The sequence below is a fragment of the Chlorocebus sabaeus genome, chromosome X (genome assembly GCF_047675955.1).
Source record: "Chlorocebus sabaeus isolate Y175 chromosome X, mChlSab1.0.hap1, whole genome shotgun sequence".
NCBI lineage: Eukaryota > Metazoa > Chordata > Mammalia > Primates > Cercopithecidae > Chlorocebus > Chlorocebus sabaeus.
Window position 1 is genome coordinate 43,325,336 of NC_132933.1, and position 21,158 is coordinate 43,346,493.

The 21,158-nt window shown below is 46.0% G+C and overlaps 1 protein-coding gene across 13 annotated transcripts in view; it reads right to left on the minus strand.

The window, feature by feature from the left end:
- Positions 1 to 13,791, minus strand: part of TMEM164 (transmembrane protein 164) — a 189,472-nt gene extending 175,681 nt beyond the window's left edge. For 6 of the 13 annotated variants that reach the window (XR_012091916.1, XM_037989024.2, XM_073013458.1 and 3 more), the window contains exons 1-2: positions 13,274 to 13,385; positions 12,293 to 12,957 (exon numbers count right to left, since the gene is read on the minus strand). Coding sequence is in view for 10 of the 13 variants with exons in the window: in XM_037989024.2 (XP_037844952.1) it covers positions 12,293 to 12,682 (390 nt within the window). In the remaining 3 variants the exon portion in view is untranslated. Of the gene's footprint in view, positions 1 to 12,292; positions 12,958 to 13,273; positions 13,392 to 13,659 lie in introns of those variants that run through there. The other 7 variants (XM_007992555.3, XM_037989031.2, XM_037989025.2 and 4 more) reach the window with 7 other exon arrangements.
- Between the last annotated feature and the right edge of the window lie 7,367 nt (positions 13,792 to 21,158).

A 21,158-nucleotide genomic window follows, 5' to 3' on the forward strand; every position in this document is an offset into this window, starting at 1 on the left:
CTAAGTGGCCAGAAACCCCACATGCAAGCAAGGAAACATGACCTTGGCTTGGTGCTAGCTTGCAGGGCTATTCTGAGGAAAGGTGAACTTGAAAGCAGAGTAAAGTCAGCTGCTACACAGCAGAAGAGAGATCCAAATGTAGAGGCGGCCCCTTTCCTCAGGGTGCCAACATTCCCTGTGGGGCTGGGGGTCCAGGAAATAGGAAGAAATACCCACATGAAGCAGCAGCCAGTAGCGGTGGCAGCCCAAGGGACCAAGTATGAAAGCACTGCTGATAATGAGGCACTTGTGCACATGACCCTGAGCAACATTCCTGCAGGGTGCAGAGAATAAAGTGACAGGCACACACACACACACACTCAAGTTCCTGGAACTTAAAAAAGGAAACTCTTAACAAATGCAAACCAACAAAGAACAAGTGCCGATATGAAGAGGACCCTTTGTTACAATCTTCCCTAGGTCTTAGAATGTGTGAACTTTCATAGCTTTTAATTTCCAAGCGCTGCTGTTTATTTGGGTTGCTGTTTGTTTAGAAATGCCCTCTAAACCAGCTCTTCTTCCAGGGAACCAGTTTATAGAAAACATGACCTTAGCCTTCTCAACTCTCCCACCTCCAAGGCTAAGAAACAGCCTTCTTACCCACAATACTTGGGAATATGCCCAGAGGCCTTCCAATGGCCTTAGCAGGATACAGCACATCCCCCACATCTCAAGGCCTGAAATCACATGACCAAGGTCTAGGCCCCAGAAGGCTGCACTTAAAGGGGGCCTTCTCTAGTGATTGGATGCTTAGGCCCCAGAGCAGTCTTGAAAACGAGGCCGCAGAACAAAGTCTTGAAAAGGAGGAGAGCTGGTCTTAAGGAGAGAGGATTACCATATCCCAGAGATGTAAGAATAATTGGTTTTTTTCTGTCCATTTGCTGATGCGAAAAGCCAAGGCACAGTGAAGTCTTCTCCTGAAAGCAGTACAGTTTCCACTATACTGTGCTTCTCCTTCAGCTAAGATACTGGTCCACTTGAAACCTGCCTTTCACCCAGGAGCTCTGGGGGTGGCCCTTTCTCCTCTAATAGTTATCTAACTCTGGTAATAGTTGGCACTGGAGAAGGTTACACTCCCCTTAATCAAAAGAAATAAATGAAAAAGTAAAAAAAAAAAAAAAAAAAAAAAAACTCATTCACCAGTCTATGCCCACCCCATTCCCCCAAACTCACTCCTTTCATACTTCTGTCACAAACTCACTGGTTTCCTAGACTACCAATCTCAAGACGGTTTGCACCATGGAGCCAGCCCACTGATAAAGAGCAGTAATAATTAAGCCAATAGGTCCCCGGAAAGCTAAGCTTCCTAACAATGAGAGCCACTCTCTAAATTCTTTAAATCTTAGAGATGTAAGAAGAATTGCCATTTTAAACAGAATCACCCAGTCACCCAGAAAGGACTGGATAATTTAAAGTATCTTCACATTACCCACAAACATGTCCTTAAGCCTCAAACAGTCAAGCAACCCTGTCCCGCAGAAATTATTACATGGGTGCTAACTTCATGGAATCAACACCTTTGCCCACTGCATACAATTATGATACCAGGGAAGATTTTCTTGGAAAAGCTTTCCTGTAGCAAATCCCTACCATCTTATTGCAACAACAGGCACCCAGGCTCGAAGCAGCAGCCATAGTGAGAATGATGATGACCGTCATCATCACCCTCACCATCTTAGTTGCCGACATCATTGTCATCATCATCATCATTGTTTAAATGTACTGAATGTTTCGGCCAGGCGCGGGGGCTCATGTCTGTAATCCCAGCACTTTCGGAGGCCGAGACGGGCGGATCACGAGGTCAGGAGATGAAGACCATCCCGGCTAACACTATAAAACCCCGTCTCTACTAAAAAATACAAAAAAACTAGCTGAGCAAGGTGGCGGGCGCCTGTAGTCCCAGCTACTCGGGAGGCTGAGGCAGGAGAATGGCGTAAACCCGGGAGGCGGAGCTTGCAGTGAGCTGAGATCCGGCCACTGCACCCCAGCCTGGGCGACAGAGCAAGACTCCGTCTCAAAAAAAAAAAGAAAAAAAATGTACTGAATGTTTCTTATGTGCCAGATACTATCTTAAATGCTTTATTAATATTCTCTCATTTTTCTCACTTAATCCTCACAACAACTCTGGTAATGTTCAAGTTTGATCATACCATTTTATGAATGTGGGAACACAGGCTCAGAGAGGTTAAGTAATTTGCCCACGGTTACAGAGCTAGTGGTAGAATTTGAATCTAGGCTTTTACCACCCTAGAGCCTATACTCTTACCCAATACACCACTATGATCTTGAAATGTTAAGTAATACTATTATTATTTAAAAACTGCTAACATTTATTTAGTGCACACAATAAGCCAGAAATTCTGCTAAATACTTGATTTAAATTATTTTATTTAACCCTCACAACAACCCTATTAGTATTCCCATTTTACAGATGCAGCTAAGTAACATGCCTAAGGTCACATGGTGATGGCGCTCAAACCCAAACCCAGGAAATATGGTCCAAAGGCTCTATCCACCAAGCTGAACTTGCATTAGGAAAATGAAGCATTTCTACTGCCCTACTTAAGTCAGGATCCCCGCTGTGTCCCAATCCAAGTCTACAATATCCCAGCAAGAATTTGGCAAGTAAATGCCAATGAGGAAACTTATCTGGCCCTGATGTGTACATACCAGCCACTCAGATCTGATTAATGTAGGAAAAGAAGACCAAAACTCTTTATAGAAGTCTCTCTTTACCCCATTTACCTTCAACCTGATTTCTGAAGAGAACACCTGACTACCAGCCTTTTTGCGCTCTGCCCAGAACATCTAATAAGTATTTACCCAGGACTCCCAGAGCCATAGTTAAGGGCCTTAATGTGCAATCTGGCTCTGTACCTTATTTAATCAGCACCTGAATGAAATGTCTCTTTGCTAGCAACAGCCAGAGCACAGTCAGTCAGAGTCTTTCTGCAAACACAGCTGGTCGATTGGCAAAAACAATTCAATTCACAGGCAAAATACACCCTGACTTTGTACCACTACTGGCATGTGATAGAGATGGGGAGACTGAAGGCATTTGGCTAGAATTAGGATGGAACCATGCTTCCTTTCCCCTCCAGATGATCTCACTCCTCCCTCTCCTACCCACCTAAACACATGGCCACAGGGCAGAGTTTGCACTGTTTTCGCCAAACAGGCCAATCCTGTCTGACTTCCTGGCTCCTGCAATATTCCCTTCCCTCAACACCACCCAGCTCAGAATAAAACTCTTATTATCCTTCCTCCCTCTGCCATTTCCTCCAGCAGCTACTAGACAGGAACCAAAACCAATCAAGAGATCCCCCAAACTCTCCCCTTCAGGATCTCATGCTGGTAACAGGTCCAAGTGCTTTGATGCCCATGAACTGACAGATGTACAAGCGCTGCCCTACGTAGCCAGGAAAGAGCTGAGTAAACACAGAGGACTGACCGGTGCCCAGAAAAGGGGTCCTCCCCAGGCCTTCAGATTAACTGCTGTATCCAAGCACTGTGGAGGGAGATTTACATTAATATGAAACCCTGAGGGTCAGCACGTAGGGTGGCAAGGCATAGATAACTCCAGTTCTCCTGATCAGGGGCTTTGGGTGAGAGAAGAGGCCAAAACCTGAGCAAGGGACATGAGAAAGAACATCTGCTTAAAAACACTAGACACACTCTACCAATTATATATAATGTTAGGGTAACAGGCCCTTTTTTAAAACTCATCCTCTCCCTGATGCCCAGTGGAGTCTGTCCACTCACACTTCAGTATGAACCTCTGAAATAAAACTGCTTTCTTCCTAATCCTCCCATGGCTATCATCTCCTCTGAAGAGATGGACATTTTGAATTACAGAAAGGATTGTTCTGGAGCTTGCAGTACTCTGGAAGGCGCCAAGCTTATGTGGGGTGGATCAGGTGGAGAGACTTAGAAACAGGGAAGAAGAGATATGAAAAAGAAAGGTAGAAAGATGGCACCACATTTCATTAGTGCTGCTGTGAACTTTAGAGCAGTAACCATCCACAAGCCACTAAAAATCATCTACTGGTTGCAGGTGGGATGCCTGCTATCTCCTCATTTCTCACATTTAATGTCTGCTCACTTACGCCAATGTTCTGTGCCTCTGTCATTGACAGTGTGGGCCCTCCTTGGGACAGCACAGAGAACAAAATTTTCTATCTCATCCCCTATCAAGGATGCAAGGGCATCTGCAGTTCGCTTATCAACAGCCTAGAAATAACAGAGCATTCCTAGAGTTTCACTTAGTTGGCCAAGGGAGAAGACATCTACCCCGGATAATAAGAAGCAAATAATTCCAGGTTACAGTTGAGACACTTTTCTGTGAAGGAGGAAGCAACTCTGCAAACTTATGTTAGGATCTCTCAAAGTGAGGTCAAAGGCTCACAGGCATTAGAGATCATCTGGGATTTTGTTATAAATGCAGATTCCCATCCTCATCCTAGACCTGCTCAGAATTGCTGTGAAGAGAGCTAGACATCTACATTATAACAAGCTTCCAAGGGATTCTTTCACAAATAAAGTTTGACAATCATTGCTCTCCACATCCATCCGCTTCCTGTCCACTTGAACTCTGGGTAAGTGAACAGATACTAAATAGGAGAAATGGGGAGATAGCACATAGCCTTTGCACTTATTGTTTCTTATGCCTAGAATTGCTTTCCTTCCTCCATCACCCAATGAACTCCTACTCATTCAAGTACATTTATTGAGCACCTACTAGAGCCAGTCTCTGTTCTAGACACTAAGAGAACAAAAACCAAGGGTCCTTGCTTTCATGGAGCTAACACGAGCCAGCTCAAATGCCACCTCTTCTAGGAAGCTTTCCTTAATTGCATTAGGGGAAAAAAAAGACCCCTATCCTGTATGCTTCGTTCAAACCTGTTACTATACATGTAATGCTGTAATTTAGTTGATCTATTTCCTTGTCCATCTCATCAAAACTGTGAGCAAAATGAGGGCAAAGGCTACTGCTTTTTTTTTTTTTTTTTTTTTTTTTTGGTTTTGCTTTTGCTTTAGAAGGTACATCAGCAATGACTGCTTCTTATTTCTCTTTGAATCTCCAATGCCTAGCACCAATGTTTGGCACACAATAGGCATTCGATAAATATCTGTTGAGTGAATGCAAGAAACAATAAACTCCCACGAACATTTAAAACAAGAGTCCTGCAAACAGAGAGTTATCATGCAACAACCATGTGTCAACATTCCCTCTTGTTAGTCCCTGCAGATCTTAGAGACTGGAAAGGGGGGGATATAGAATGACTGGAAGAATATATTCCATATATCCCTGGAAGGTAATAAAGGTGGCCTGGTTGAAATACTCCACTGAATCACACTATTTAACAGGTATTGAGACGGTGCCAGAAGACTTAATGCCTTGCCCACAGATCACCCAGACTCATGCTCAGTTAGGACGGGCACTGAAACCAACTTCCTACCTAATTACTTCAGCCACTACATAATGTCTCTAAAAGTGGGGTCCAAGGCTGACCAGTTTTAGAATCACCCAAGAGCTGGTATAAATGCAGACTCCCATCCTCACCCTAGACCTGCTCAGAATCACTGTGTGGAGAACAAGGTATCTGCATTATAACAAGCTTCCAAGAGACTCTTTTACAAATAAAGTTTGACAATCACTGCTCTCCACATCCATAGTCTCTTCGTGTTCACTCAGCCAGTTACTGGCAGGGAGAAGAGCACCTGAGACAAGACATTCTCAATTTAACAAAATATAAGAAAGAACGGAAGAAGCAGAGAAACCTGGCTCTTCATTTCAATGAGGGACAACAATGAGGTATCCACTGAAAAATACAAGAGGAGAGAAAAAGGAAAAGTGAGGCTCTGGTTTAATAACATTTTTTATTTATATGATATTAAGAAGCAAGAAAGTTGGCATGTCCAAGAGATTAAGATCAAGATCCAACAGCATAATTTCCTGATGGGGAGAAAAGCAAACAGACACTTTGGGCCAAGAGTGGAGATTCTAATAACCAGTTCTTTGTGATGGAAATTTTACAAAAAGATGTGTGAGCAGGACCTGAGATTGCCTCACTCCTGTGGCTATTTCAAAAAACAGGCAGAGGCCGGGCGCGGTGGCTCAAGCCTATAATCCCAGCACTTTGGGAGGTCGAGACAGGTGGATCACAAGGTCAGGAGATCGAGACCATCCTGGCTAACACGGTGAAACCCCGTCTCTACTAAAAAAAAAATACAAAAAACTAGCCGGGTGAGATGGCAGGCGCCTGTAGTCCCAGCTACTCGGGAGGCTGAGGCAGGAGAATGGCGTGAACCCAGGAGGCGGAGCTTGCAGTGAGCTGAGATCCAGCCATTGCACTCCAGCCTGGGCGACAGAGCAAGACTCTGTCTCAAAAAAAAAAAAAAAAAAAAAAAACAAGCAGAAAGATTTTTTTTTTTTTTTTTTGGAGACAGAGTCTCGCTCTGTCACCCAGGCTGGAGTGCAGTGACGCGGTATCAGCTCACGGCAACCTCTGCCTCCCGGGTTCAAGCGATTCTCCTGCCTCAGCCTCCCAAGTAGCTGGGATTACAGGCGTGTACCACCATGCCTGGCTAATTTTTTGTATTTTTAGTAGAGAGAAGGTTTCCCCGTGTTAGCCAAGATGGTCTCGATCTCCTGACCTCGTGATCCGCCTGCCTTGGCATCCCAAAGTACTGGGATTACAGGCGTGTGCCATCATGCCCCGTCGGAAGATTCTCTTAACAGGAACATAAGGCCACCAGTGGAGAAAGAGAAAAGGAAAGCAGAAAGTCACTTCCACCAATCAATCAGTCACCATTATCCAGTACACATTAAACAATTAATGTGCATATACAGTATTATATTCAGTTCTACAAGGAGTCACAAAGGAAAAACCCACTATTCCTTTACTTTAAAAAAGTGTTCCCACTAATGGTAGAGAAACATTAAAGAAAAATGCAAAAAAAAAACAAGTGATCTGGCCAAACACAAGATTACCTACATGCATACAAAGGTATTCATCAAAGAGCCCAACATTCTGACAAGTATTCAGATGGCTGAGAAAGGAGGACAAAAAGTGTTACTTGAATGACTGGAATAACTGGAGTCAGGTCAGGCTCCTCTGGAAAGGTTTCTTCAGGGGAGTATTTACAGAGGGGAGGAAACTAAAACAAGTTCCACAAAGACTGAGAAGAAGGTGGCACATGTGTGGCAAAAGAATAAAAATTCTGGGAGCTTGTGGATCATCCACTGAGTAGAGGCCAGCAACATACTGTTATTTAAAAGCAAGCTGACTTGTATTAACAGGTGCAAGGCATGAAAAGACTGGGAAAAAAATATTTCCTCTCTGCTTGGTGTGGGCTGGACCTCTGATAAGTTTACAGTGTCCAGTTTTATAGGCCATGCATCAGAAAGGTATCCAGACACAGGCAAGGATCCAGAGAAAACTAACAAAAATGATTAGAGGAATGCCTTCTAGAAGCTATCAAGATAGGTGTAAGGAGTTGAGCTTTGTCAGTTTCTGAGTATGAAGTTAAAACTATATTGGTCATCTGCCATCTTTGACCAGTTTTGCCCAGCTTCTCTGTTTAAGTGACCACATAATTATTCAGAGAATTCAAGTGCTTCATTTCCACATGGCCCGTTTCACAGAGAAGACTGAGATAGGAAAAGGTTAAATAGTTTGCTGAGGTTCCTGTAGCAAGCCATGAGCAAAACTAGCATCATAATTTTAAATCTCGGGGCTGTCTGTAGGTTGTTTAATTCACCGATCCACAGCACCTCTCTTTATATGGACACCCCCAAAGACTGTAACAATGAAAGATGGAAAAATTCTCTGCAAATTTCCTTGGGGGGAGGAATAAAATAAAAAGGAATGTCGTGTCTCACTAGTGAGGCCCCTATAAACATCATCTCCTTGTATCCCCCTGGACTGATGACACAGGACACAGTCCATCTGATAAGCTGTCAGCAGATGGCTGGATCCCTTATTGTACCCATTACCCACCAACGTCAATTCCAAGCAGGAATGATAATCAGTGCTCCAGACAACAGATGGAGAATGAGGAGGTGTGTCTGATCTGAAGTCAAGGGGGAAAACAGAAAGCCAAGTTTCTCAAATCCATCAGGTTTTCTCTAAAACAAATTCATCGCATAACAACTGGAATGCAACAGTGTGTATTCGGTGAGTTGCAATGGGTTTCACGAAAAGCTCAGGACTTTCTGAGTGTGTGTCATTATACACTTTTAGCAAGGAGGGAGGAAGTAAGAAAATCAGTGAACCCAAAGCGGGTAAGCCATATTTGGTTGAAGTTAGATTTCTAATATATTGTAAAGAAGACAAAAAATCAAATAGCTACAGCAACTCTAAAAAAGGATGGGATTCAGCATTACTCACTAAAAACCAACAGCTTGGGACTAAGGGGTCAACAGCACCAATTATTCTTTGCCAAATGTCCAGCCTGGATACAGCCTGCCTTATGCGCATAGACATCGAGGGTTAAACGGCATATGCTGCACCCCACTAAGTTCTGTGCCTAATCAGGAGATGCTGGCACAGACACATACAGAACCAACAGGAATTGGACAATTAAACAAGACATCCCAAATGGGATCTTTTCCTTAAATTTCTAAGACAAAGACAATATAACTGCACTCAAGGAGGGTAAAGGGCCACTAAATTAAGACCAGCAGTCTTTACAACCATCAGTCAAACTATCCAGCATTTTAACCCTTCTGCTGAGAAACTGTAGATTTTTAAGACTTAAATAGCTATGAGAATCTCTTCCTGCTAAGCCCAGATTCCCACTGTGGCAGCTCAGTTCTAAAGCCACCTGTGCCACTAACTTACTGGGTGATATTTGGTAGACAGTACAGTCACTCCATAAATTCACTCCCTGTCACCCATACCTGCCAAAATCATAAGCAAAAAGGGACTAGCCATGCTTGAAGAAATACTTATTGGTATAATTGATAGACACCACTGATATTTAGCAAGGGGTTTAGCATCCATGTGCTAACCTTGGTGCTTGCTGATCTTGAGAACACTCAAATTTTATCTCTGGCTGGAGGCTTAGCTATGAGATAGTGCAACGTCAACCATACATGCCTGGATCAGTCTACAGTCCCAGGACACATTTGAGAAATCAGACAAGGCCAAAAAGAAACCTGACAGGATGAATATTAATCAATAACAGAACTTGGACACAAGTACTGCCCTTCCTTATGCTACTGAAGTTGGCAGTCACCCAAAGGCAGCATGGCTATGACGAGAGCCTGTGTAACAAGGCCTTGGGAATGACTATTTTGCAGACTGAAAAATGAGAGATAGGGAGACTAACCAATCTCCTTCCAACTTATCTATTTCCTGGCCTAAAGCAATACCTCACTTGTTACAAACTTACACTGACTCTCTGAGGAAGGCCTTTTTATAAAGCCCAAACTGAGTCATCCTGTTGAGAGACACACATCAGACATGTCTCTGCTAAGTTATCCCTTTCACTTCAGCTAGTATCTCTCTTTCCTTGTTAGGACTTCTAAATTCCACAGAATTTGCCACTACAACATAGCCTAATTCAGCTAGTTCACTTGCTAAACATTTCTTTGTATATAGCATCTGCTCTTTGGAATATATGCTGTTGCAGGAAACATTTTAACATCCCTTTCTCCAGGCCTAACCTAAATGTAACAATGTATATGAAAGTGCCTTGTAAACAGTAAGTGCTAGATGAATGCAAGGTATTATGGTATGGTGGGTATACATACTATTATTGGTCATTGCTGCAACCAAGTCAGAAAATTATTTCCAACCATCTGCTGTTAATTTTTTTTTTAGGACTCATCAAATTTTAAAAATCCATAGATTCCTGCTTCCCAGGAAAAGCCATATGGAGGGTATAGAAAGTTGGATTAATCAGAGGCTAGGTCTCCTGGTACGCCAGGGGTTGCTATTTAAATGATACAAAGCAGTGATATAGGAGAAAAGGGCGAAGAAGCATAATTCTGATGGGGCTCAAGAACTCCTTGGCATGGCTCTGTTCCATGCCCCCATCCTAAGGCTTCAAAGTCCTGAAGTGCCATCATCCTCTGCATGTGTTCCCAAGCATGGCCCAGCTGAGTTTACTTTACTGGAGAGACACAGGGAGAAAACAATGAATGGGGACTGGCCACCTGACTTCCACAGAGAAGAAACTAGCTTCCTTTTTCTTCCACACAGGAGGTCAAAAGCATTTCAGGATAGCTCTCTGTTGCATACCCATCTACGACTTATGGGGACAAGAATCACATAAACTGTCAAGAGCTAGGAGGGCAACTCTGCCTCATTTTATAAGTAGGCAAACTGAGGACCAGGATTAGTACTTTCTCCAAAGTCACACAATGAATTAATGCCAGCACTAGGTCTCCAGAGTCTTCTAAGAGCCTCTAAAGATCTTTCTTCTAAAAACTATGGTGTTGCCAGTCTTGATGTCATCACACTAGCAGCAGCCAGGCTGAATTTAGTCCTTTGTTGACCTTGTAGATAGATGGTTGCCAGAGCCCTCAAGACCACTTTGTAGAAGATGCACCCTTTGACCCTCACCACCTGCCATCCTAAAAAAAAAAGCACTCCTGTCCCGACAGCCTCACACAGCATCGGCTGAGATGCGTTGTTTCCTATCATTAACAAAAAGCCCATTCATTAAAAAAAGAAAGAAAGAAGACTGGCTCAAATTTACACAGAAGGTCTAGCTAGGGCAGCCCTGGACTTCCTGTGAATGGCATCATTTCCCAAGAAGCCCTTTCTTAAAAAATGCTGCCCACTCCAACCGGGATGCTTACGCCACCCAATCAAAAACAGCCGCTTTATTCCAAAACTATCCACACCTTCTTACCATATCTGCAAGAAGGGAAGAGGCCGGGGTCATTCACCACATCCAGGAGCCTGCAATCAAATGAGTTCCTAGGAACACAGTGCAAGTATCCAAGCCATGAGTAGACAGCGTGGTGCTCATCTGCCTGACACTTCCCACAGGACTGCCCCACCACCCACTGCCACCCTCACTTTGGGGGTGACAGCTTACAACCTCAAGGTGGATGAATTTGCTTTCCAACCCAAGCACTAATTCACCTTTTGACTGCAAGCAAATGACCTGTCATTCATAAACCCCGCCAGGCCTGTAAAATGGAGATAATAATCTCAACCTCCTGCCCCAAGCTAGGCTGTCATAAGTCTCCAAAGAATAACCTTCTACAAACATAAAGACAGTAAAGATGCTAATGACAGGTTTCAAAACTGCCCCTGAATAAAACACACCGGGTTTTCCACAGTCTGAAATCTAAAAAAGACTGATTGCTCTCCCAGTCTCCTCTTCATCCTCCTCTATGATTTTATAGCTTTAGAACATCTCTCCACACAGGCTGAGTACAAACAGTCTCACTCTTGGTCCTCACCCAGATTATTTTTATGTATCTGGCAACTTGCCTTTTCAATCCCATTTGTTTTCCTTAGCACTGCTAATGGGGGAAGTCGAGGAGGTAAAGAAATCAGCTTCCTAAGCACCCTTGGACTATGACCACAGGAGACAGAATGACAGTGATAAGATGGAGAGGTTTGCAAAAAAAGAAATACCCTCTCATCATAACGATCACCAGCCCAAAGTTCACAAGTCAGCCTGGGAACCTGCTTCAGAACTCACTTAGTAAGGAGCTTGGTGCTGCTCCAATGCCTCAAAATGAAAAGGCAGACCTCACTCTAAGAGCATACACTCCCAAATGAAAGAGTCATTAAGAGAAACCTGTAAAAGTATTTCCCCAAAGTACCACAGTGTAGATGAGAAAGTTTATGTGACCACCTCCAGGAAAGAGTGTCACCAGGCCCCGGGGAAATTAACTACCACAGAAGGCAAGGGAGCTGGGTCATGGTCCACTGATGTGATTCAGAAAGGACACCTGGCTGGGGCTGGACTTCCTGCTTGTGAAAGGCCAGGGCAGGGCAGGGCACGGCTGGGCTGGGCTGGGCTGGGATGGGAGGAGCAGCCAGTGTGAGTGCCAGTCGTTCCTAGGGTTAAGGCACAAGGTTCCTCACCTCCACTGTGGGGCTGACGCATTGTGCAAAGCTGAAAGCCAAACCTGAAATCGGCACAAAGGCAGCCACTCGCTGGAAAATCATTTTTAAGGGTCCCACTCCCCGCCGGGATGAGATGCTGTACACTATGGAGTGTCCTGAGCACACAAATGACTCTTAACTTAGGCTGCCTAGGAAAAAGTCAACAGACTCACATGCATCATGGTGACCAGGTGACAGGGGTTGAGCAGGTAGATGACGGTCTTGGTGGCGAACTTAAAGCCCACCTCCACCCCGAAGGTCAGGCACAGGGCTACTAAGAGCAGATTCTTGCTCAGGCTCTCCTTGCCTTCCTCTGGCCGCTGGGTCACCTGCTCTGGCTGGCTGCCAGGGCTACCCCTACCGTCCTCCTTCGTCTGCCTCAGGATGTGCCGCAGGGCCACCAGGATCTCCAACAGGGCCAGGGTCAGGACCACCACACTTTCCAGCAGCCGCTGCTGCCAAGAGAGGAAGGCAGCACAGTCGGGGCCCCCATTGCCTGCAAAACTGGGGTCCACGCCCCCATAGAGCCAGTCCAGGAGGCTCTGGTAGCTATACCGGGACATGATGCAAAGTGGTTCCCCTTGACCACAGTGCAGGAGGCAAGAGTGAGATGGAACACAAGCCCAGAGGGTTGCCCGGGTGGTGGACCATGTAAGGCGGGCACACCCCACAACCCCCCTCCAGACACCAGGGCACCGAGAGTAGGGGAGGGGAAGCTACACGCAAGGCCCGGGGTAAAGTGCTGGCTCTAACTTGTCCCCACGGCTGTCTGGGGGAGCCCCCCGCGCTTCTCCAGTGGCCACCAACGAGGCAGGGTTGAAAGGAGCCGTTGGCCAATCTAAAAGGAAGGAGAGGAAAAAAAAAAAAAAGGTCTCAAAGAGGCAATTGCATCGGGAATTAGGAAGCGGGAGGGGTAACTAGCGAGGGAAGAAAAGGGGAACGGGGCAGTGGCGAAGCAGGGGTCAGGGGAAGCCGGAGGCCGAGAGGGTCAGGGCGGGGGCCAAGGAGACCCGGCAGTGCTGCGGCAGCGAACCAGGAGCCAAAAGGGGTCAGAGCTAGGGGACACGCGGAGGCCAGGAGAGGAGCTAGCGGGGCCAGGCAGGCGGGGAGGGCGACGGGGATGGCAGGGACGCCGGACTCCTCGTCTCACGCACTCGCCACAGAGGGATCTCTTACTCCTGCAACCGCGTGGCCGTCTCTGCCCCCAGCTAGCAACTTCGCCGCCGACGGGCCCCTCCAGCCAATTTAGAGCCGTCCTGGTCCAGCCTCCCGCCCCCGGGTACACCCCCAAACCCCCAGCTCCACCCTCCGGCCCCAGACGCCCGCCCTCCAGGCAGCACCACCCCCAGCCCGCGGCCCGCCCGGGACCTGCCCCCCTCGCGCAGGCAGCGGCGGGAGGAAGCCGAGGGAGGGCGGGAGGCCGGGCCAGCCGGAGGTTGGACTAAAGCCGGCCCCCTCCCTCCGCCCCGGCGCCGCAACCTCCCGCGCCTCCCGCCCGGCCCCGGGGATCAGCCGCCGCGCCCCTCGGGGCTTCACTCACCGGCAGCTCGGCCCGCGGCCCCGGCTCGGGCTACTGCTCCGCTCCCGCGCTCCCCGCGCCGGGCGCTCAGTTCCCCTGGCGGCCGCCGCCGCGGCGCACGGCTCCTCCTCCCCGTCTTCCTCCCCCTGGAGCAGCCGCGCTCGCTTCCTCCTTCTTCCCCTCCCTCTCTCCTCCCCCTCGCCGCTGCCGCCGCCAATGCCTCCCTCCTCCCGTCCAGTTCAGCTCTCGCCCCACCACACGCCCTCGGGCCACGACTACTCCTCCTCGCCTCCTTCCCTTTTCTGCCTCTGGCACTCCCCTCACCCGTCCACCATTCACACCTCCCACCCTCCGCGGCTTCGGCTCTCCCTCCTCCTCCCTCCTCCGGCTCAGTCTCCGCCTCCTTCCTCCTCCTCCCTGGCCTGCCTCGTCTTCTGCACTCGGAGCCTGCACGCGTGCACAGCCACCCTCCTTCACAACCGTGTACAGAATTCGCCCCCTCGGTGAAGGCCTGTTGACTGGCTCCGCCTCCCGCGACCTGGTTCTCCAGGGCACTTCTTTCTATACTGGACACATAGTAGGCACTTAGCCGGCCCGCCCTAACTACTTGTGCAGCGAATAAGCCTTTCTAGTAATGAGCAGCTTGGCTTTGGGGTGTGTGCTGGGTATGGCCGGCTCCTCTTCGCGATTCCTCCTTTCTGCCACGACTCATGCAAGACCAGAAAGGCATCTTCTCTCCCCTTTCTAGCCACAGCCCCACTCCACACTTCAGTGCCTAGGACAGGGGCTTCTTTTCCCTGCTCCTCCCCCTCCTGCTCTGATCCAGTATTTTCTCTCTACCTCTTGCCACACAGACCACCCCTGCCACGCCCTCTCCCTCCCCCACTTCTCCCCTTTCTCCTGACAGGCCTTCAATGGTAGGCCAGTGGGAGGAAGAGAGGCTTCCCCTGACCTCTTTCCCTACCCCTCTTCTCCCCTTCCCCCCTCCTGAGAGCTGTTGCTTCCTAACCTATGCGTGGAAAAGCCAGCCAGGACTATATGAGTGTGGAGGAGCAGCTCTAAGCCCAAAACCTGGATGAGGGCAACTGACTGAAATAAAATCCCCTCTTCCTACCTGCTGCTTTTTACCCATCGGCTGTTAGCTTTTCTTGAAACAAGGGACAGTAAAAGGACCTTCTCAGGACCTATCTCATGTTGATTTAATATTTATTGAAGACTCACGATGAGTTAGAAGAATATCCAGAAAAACACAGTTAGGCACCTTGCCTAGGAAACACTTTTGGATGTTGGCTGCAAGCCAGGCTCAAAACATAAAATGCAATCTACTGTATTATCAGGCCATCGCCCTCCCGTTTTTTCCAAGTCTGGTTTTCCTAACAAGTACAGTCAGGTAGCCTTGTGTGGCTCCAAGTTTTGTACAACATCTACCATAGGCCTGATGTTCTCCAAGTGTCAGAGGCGTTAGAACCGGAGCGACTCCATCTTGAACAGGGGCTGGGTAAAATGAGGCTGAGACCTACTGAGCTGCATTCCCAAAAAGTCAGGTATTCCAAGTCACGGGATGAGACAGAAGGTCGGTCGGCACAAGATTATAGGTCACAAAGACCTTGCCGATAAAACAGGATGCAGTAAAGAAGCCAGCCAAACCCCACTAAAATCAAAATGGTGATGAAAGTTACCTCCGGTCGTCCTCACTGCTCATTATATGCAAATTATAACGCATTAGCATGCTAAAAGTCACTTCCACCAGCGTCCGGATGTTACTCTATATGGTCTGAAAGGGGGAGGAACCCTCAGTTCCAAGAACTGCCCACCCCATCCCGGAAAACTCATGAATAATCCACCCCTTGTTTAGCATATAATCAAGAAATAACCCTAAGAATTATCTGTGGAGTAGCCATTCTTTATTCCTTTACTTTCTTAATAGACTTGCTTTGACTTTACTCCGAATTCTTTCTTGCCCCGAATTATTCCTCGAGGTCCAAGAACCCTCTCTTGGGGTCTTCATCCAGACCCCTTTTCGGTAATACAAGTGCCAATTAATAAAGAACAACAACAAACAAGGCTTAATTCAGAGGCTCACTAGTTCATTCTCCTTAGTTGTTTTGTTAAATCCTCAGCAACATAACCAAGGAACATTAAGGACAAAGCTGTGGAGCACCTAGCAATGGAATACAGCATCCCAAGACCTCAAGTTGCTATCTTCAAGGAAGCAAGAATGAGGGCATAGCACTTAGCCAATGGCTTCAGTAATCCCTCCAATTTCCACCTGAGCTTCTGTTGGGAATTTGGCCTAGACTGTCCTGAGTTTGCAGCAATGACTATGGTTAATAATGACTGTAGCCAGGCCAGTTTTCTATATTGAGCCATAAATTCCTTTTTCACAGGCATGTTGAAGAAAAACGCCAAACTCTGTAAAATATCTGAGGAGATTTATTCTGCACCAAATGTGGGGACCATGACATGTGACACAGCCTCAGAAGGTCCTGAGATCCTATGCCCGAGGTGGTTGGGTTACAGCTTGGTTTTATACATTTTAGAGAGACAGGAGTTAACAGGCAAAGATATAAATCAATACGTGTAAGGTATACACTGGTCTTAGCCTGGAAAGGCAGGACATCTCAGGTGGTTGGGGGGAGCTCACAGTCATAGGTGGATTCAAAGATTTTCTGACTAGCAATTGGTTGAAAAAGTTAAGCTTTATCCAAAGAGTTGAAGTCAGCAGAAACAAATGCTTGAGTTAAGATAAAGTGTGTTGTGGAAGCCAAGATTCTTGCTACATAGATGAAGCCGACAGGTAGCAATCTTCAGAGAGAATAGATGTAAAATCTCTCATTGGACCTTAAAAGGTGTCCGACTCTTAGTTAAATCTCTCCTGGATCATGAAAGGACCCAGAAAGGGAAGGAGATTCTCTACAGAATGTACATTTTCTCCACAAGAGATAACTTTGCAAGGCCATTTCAAAATATGTCAAAGAAATGTTTTTTGGGGTAAAATACTTTGATTTCCTTCAGGGCCTGCTTTCTGTCATGTGGTGCTATACCAGGGTCAGGTTAGAATTTGGTATCTTATTGTCATGAAAAGTCTGTTTTGTCAGTCTTATGATCTCTATTTTAATGTTAATGCTGATCAATTGTGCATAAACTCCAAAGAGAGGGGGTATAATGAAGAATGTCCTCGAGGTTTTTTGAACATGAGAAATTCTGTGATGGTTTCTGTCAAGGTTTCTAATGATTTTTTATTGTGGTAAAATATAAAATTTGTCGTTTTAACTATTTTTTTCTTTTCTTTTTTTCTTTTTCTTTTCTTTTTTTTTTTTTTTTTTTTGAGATGGAGTCTCACTCTATTGCCCAGGCCAAAGTGCAGTGGTGCCATCTCGGCTCACTGCAACCTCCGCCTCCTGTGTTCAAGCAATTCTCCTGCCTCAGCCTCCCAAGTAGCTGGGACTACAGGCATGCACCATGCCCAGCTAATTTTTGAATTTTCAGTAGAAACAGTGTTTCGCCATGTTGGCCAGGCTGGTCTCAAACTCCTGGCCTGAAGTGATCCACCCACCTCATCCTTCCAAAGTGCTAGGATTACAAGCGTGAACCACCGCACACAGTTGTTTTCGTGATTTTTTAATTGTGCAATTTAATGACTTTAATCACATTCAGAGTGTGCAACCGTCACTACTCTATTTCTGAAAGTTTTCATCACCCCAAGTAGAAATCCTATACCCATTAAGCAATTTAAAAAAAAAAAATCCAACCTCCATGAGATGGAGTCTTACTCTATCCCCCAGACAGGAGTACAGTGGTGCAATCTCGGCTCACTATAACCTCCGCCTCCTGGGTTCAAGTGATTCTCCTGCCTCAGCCTCCTGAGTAGGTGGGACTACTGGCGTGTGCCACCATGTCCTGCTAATTTTTGTATTTTTAGTAGGGACTGGGTTTCACCATGTTGGCCGGGCTGGTCTTGAACTCCTGACCTCAGGTAATCTGCCTGCCTCAGCCTCCCAAACTGCTGAGATTACAGGCATGAGCCACCGCACCTGGTCAGCCTGAGCTAGTTTTTCAAGCTTTCTTTCCAGATCCCCTTAGCCAAGGTAGGGGGGTGTGTGTTGGGGGGTGGGTCTGTTCAGTCATTTAGGGGGGCTTAAAATTTTATTCTGGGTTTACAAGTAGAATAACAAAGTGTTTTTAGGATACGGATTCTAATCTAACCCCATTTATATTATTTACTTGCTGCGTCACCTTGGACAATTTACTCAACCTCCCTGTGCCTCAATTGCCTCATCTATTAATTGAAAGATACTATTATCAAATCTATGAGGTTATGCACAGTCAAATGAGCTGAATGTTGGGGACCATAAGGTAGTGTCTGGTGCATAGAGAATGTTCACTAAGTGCTCCCTGTTATTACCCATCCTTGCATTTGCATGTGTACACACACACAAGCACGTGCATGCACACACAACCTCAAATTCAGTGCCCTCCCCCGCATCTGCATAAACAATCCTACCTTCCTTCAAAGCCCACGTAAAATTTCACTCCCCTCAATCCCCCTCCCTCTGCTCCCGGAGCTCTCTCCCTCCTCTGAACTTGTACAGCATTTATTGCCTGCACTACTCATTTTATTCTGAATCACATACTGCCTTCCATTGTTCTCTCATTGTGACTCTTGTCTCCCACACCAGGCTCTTTGAGAGCTGGGAATGGATCTTAATCTTTTCTAAACCCCACCCACAGCAGCTAGCAAAGTGGCAAACTCCTAGTAGGCACTAAATAAGCACTAGGAGATTGTTGTCCCCATAAGTAAAAGGCAGGTAATAATTGAGCTAAAATGGTATGTTGAATTTAGAACTACAAAAGCTTCAGGCAAAAGTCCCGATCATTTCTTTGCTGGGACACAGGCCAGAGCTTTCTTGTCTCCAACCAGTAACAAGAGCAAATCAACTTTGCTTTTTAAGTAGAGCCTTGAAGCACAACAGTGAAAACGGAACCCGGAATCCAGGCTTGGTTCAGTGAAACCTTGGGGAAAACCATCTCTCTGTGCTTCTGTATACTCAGAAGCAAAATGAGAGGGTTGGACTAGAATGGTCTCTAAAATACCTGCTGGCATTAATCTGCTATGATTCTACGAACTCAACCTTCCCACCTTTTATCTCAGTCTGGTTTGAATCTTAAAGCAGAAAGATAATCTACCTACCTGAGGGAGATATGAGCCTGGGGAGACAATGCTCTAAATACTTGTGGCGAAAGTGCCTCCCAGCTATGAACACAGTTGACCTACTGTGGAGTGCAAAGTGTCAGAAATTATTACCTCTGCTGTACCACAGACAAACTGAGGTTCAGAAAAGTGAAGTGACTTGCCTAAGGTCACACAAGTTAGTGGCAGAGTGAGGACTAGAACTTGAGGTTCTCACTCCTGGTCCAGTGATCTTTCAATAGTAGGAGCCAGAGCAAACTCATTCTCTTTGACCTCACCATCTTACCTTTTCTTCTCTCCACTTTTTTCTTTGAATCAACTCCTACCACTCTGTCCACAATGGAACCCGAGAGTCGAATGCATACATGATCTTTCACAAACAAAAAACAATGCACACTCCCAACATTATATGAAGTGTTAGCAATAAAAATAAACTGCATATGTATGGAGGATGAAGAGAGAAGTCTTTGTCTTAATTTGACTTGTCTGCTTACTGCTTCTGCCACTCCGCAAAACATTCGACACCAGCATTCATTCCGTAAGTATTTTCTGAGTCTCTATTATGTTCATAGGAATGCACTATTGCCTGTGAGCAATGTCTGCTCTCAATGAGCTTAAAATTCAGCTAGGGAGATACTCACAAACAAGGGAGGTTAGAAAACAATAAATGAGGGAGTATAAACACAAGCCAAGCAGACATGAGCTGCTACCACAAGAACAAGTCTTGTATGTGTCAAGTGACTTTTACCAACAAGGAGAGTGAAAAGAACTCAGGCGTAGTTCAACACCAAGTAAGGTCATCTGTGCGGAGAAAGGTCAGCCTGGCAGGTACCCTAGAGATACTGACAGGAAGGGAAAAGGAGGAAGCCTCCTGGAATGCTAGCAATGCTCTGTGTCTTGATCTGAGTGATGTTACATGGATATATACATATGTAAACATACATAGAGTGCACACTTTAGAGTTGTACATTTTACTGTATGTCGGTAATGCCTCAATTTAAAAAAAAAAAAAAAAAAAAAAAAAACACCAGGAGCAGGAATTGCCAAGAACATGTTCATAGTGGAAGAGGCAACATTTGATTGGGGATGTAATAAATCTAACCTACTGGATGTTAGCTCTGGCTCCTACACTTTAGAACAGGGGTCTCCAGCCCCTGGACTACAGATTCCCACCAGTCTGTGGCCTGTTAGGAACTGGGCAGCACAGCAGGAGGTGAATAGTAGGCAAGCAAGCAAAACAACTTCTGTATTCACAGCAGCTCCCCAACACTCCCATTACTGCCTGAGCTCCACCTCCTGTCAGATCAGTGGCAGCATTAGATTCTCATAGGAGCATGAACCCTATTGTGAACTGCGCATGTGAGGGATCTAGGTTGCATACTCCTTATGAGAATCTAATGCCTGATCTGTCATTGTCTCCCATCACCCCCAGATGGGACCATCTAGTTGCAAGAAAACAAGCTCAGGGCTCCTACTGATTCTATATTATGGTGAGTTGTATAAACTGTTTCATTATCTATTACAGTGTAATAATAATAGAAATAAAGTGCACAATAAACGTAACACTCTTGAAACATACCGAAACCCCACCCCCTCACCCTGCTCCCCCACAACCAGTCCTTGGAAAAATTGTCTTCCATAAAACCAGTCCCTGGTGCCAAAAAGGTCGGGGACTGCTGTTTTAGAGTCATTTGGCCAGTTTTTTAAAAATACTGATTTTGGGGGCCCCACCCCAGAGCAATACAATCAGAACTTCTGAGAGTAGAGCTTTGTATGAATTTTTTTTTTTTTTTTTTTTTGAGATGGAGTCTCACTCTGTCACCCAGGCTGGAGTGCAGTGGCATGATCTTGGCTCACTGCAACCTCCACCTCCTGGGTTCAAGCGATTCTCCTGCCTCAGCCTCCCGAGTAGCTGGGATTACAGGCACCCACCACTATACCCAGCTGATTTTTGTATTTTCTAGTAGAGATGGGGTTTCACCATGTTAGGTTGGTCTCGAACTCCTGACCTCAGGTGATCCACCCGCCTCAGCCTCCCAAAGTGCTGGGATTACAGGCATGAGCCACCGCATCCGGCCAGTATGGATATTTTTTTTAAACTAAGATTGGGAACTACCATGGGTCTAGTCAGTAAAGTAAGAAAATCTAACTAAGGGTGATCAAACACCACTAAATGGTTGAGTGCTTTGCATATAGTATCTCATTTAAGCCTTATGACAAACAGCCTTGAGCAGTAAGTACTATTGTTTTAATCCCCATTTTATGGATGTGAAAATGTATGCTTAAGTCATACTGCCTGTATGCGCCAAAGCTGGGATTTTATCCCAGA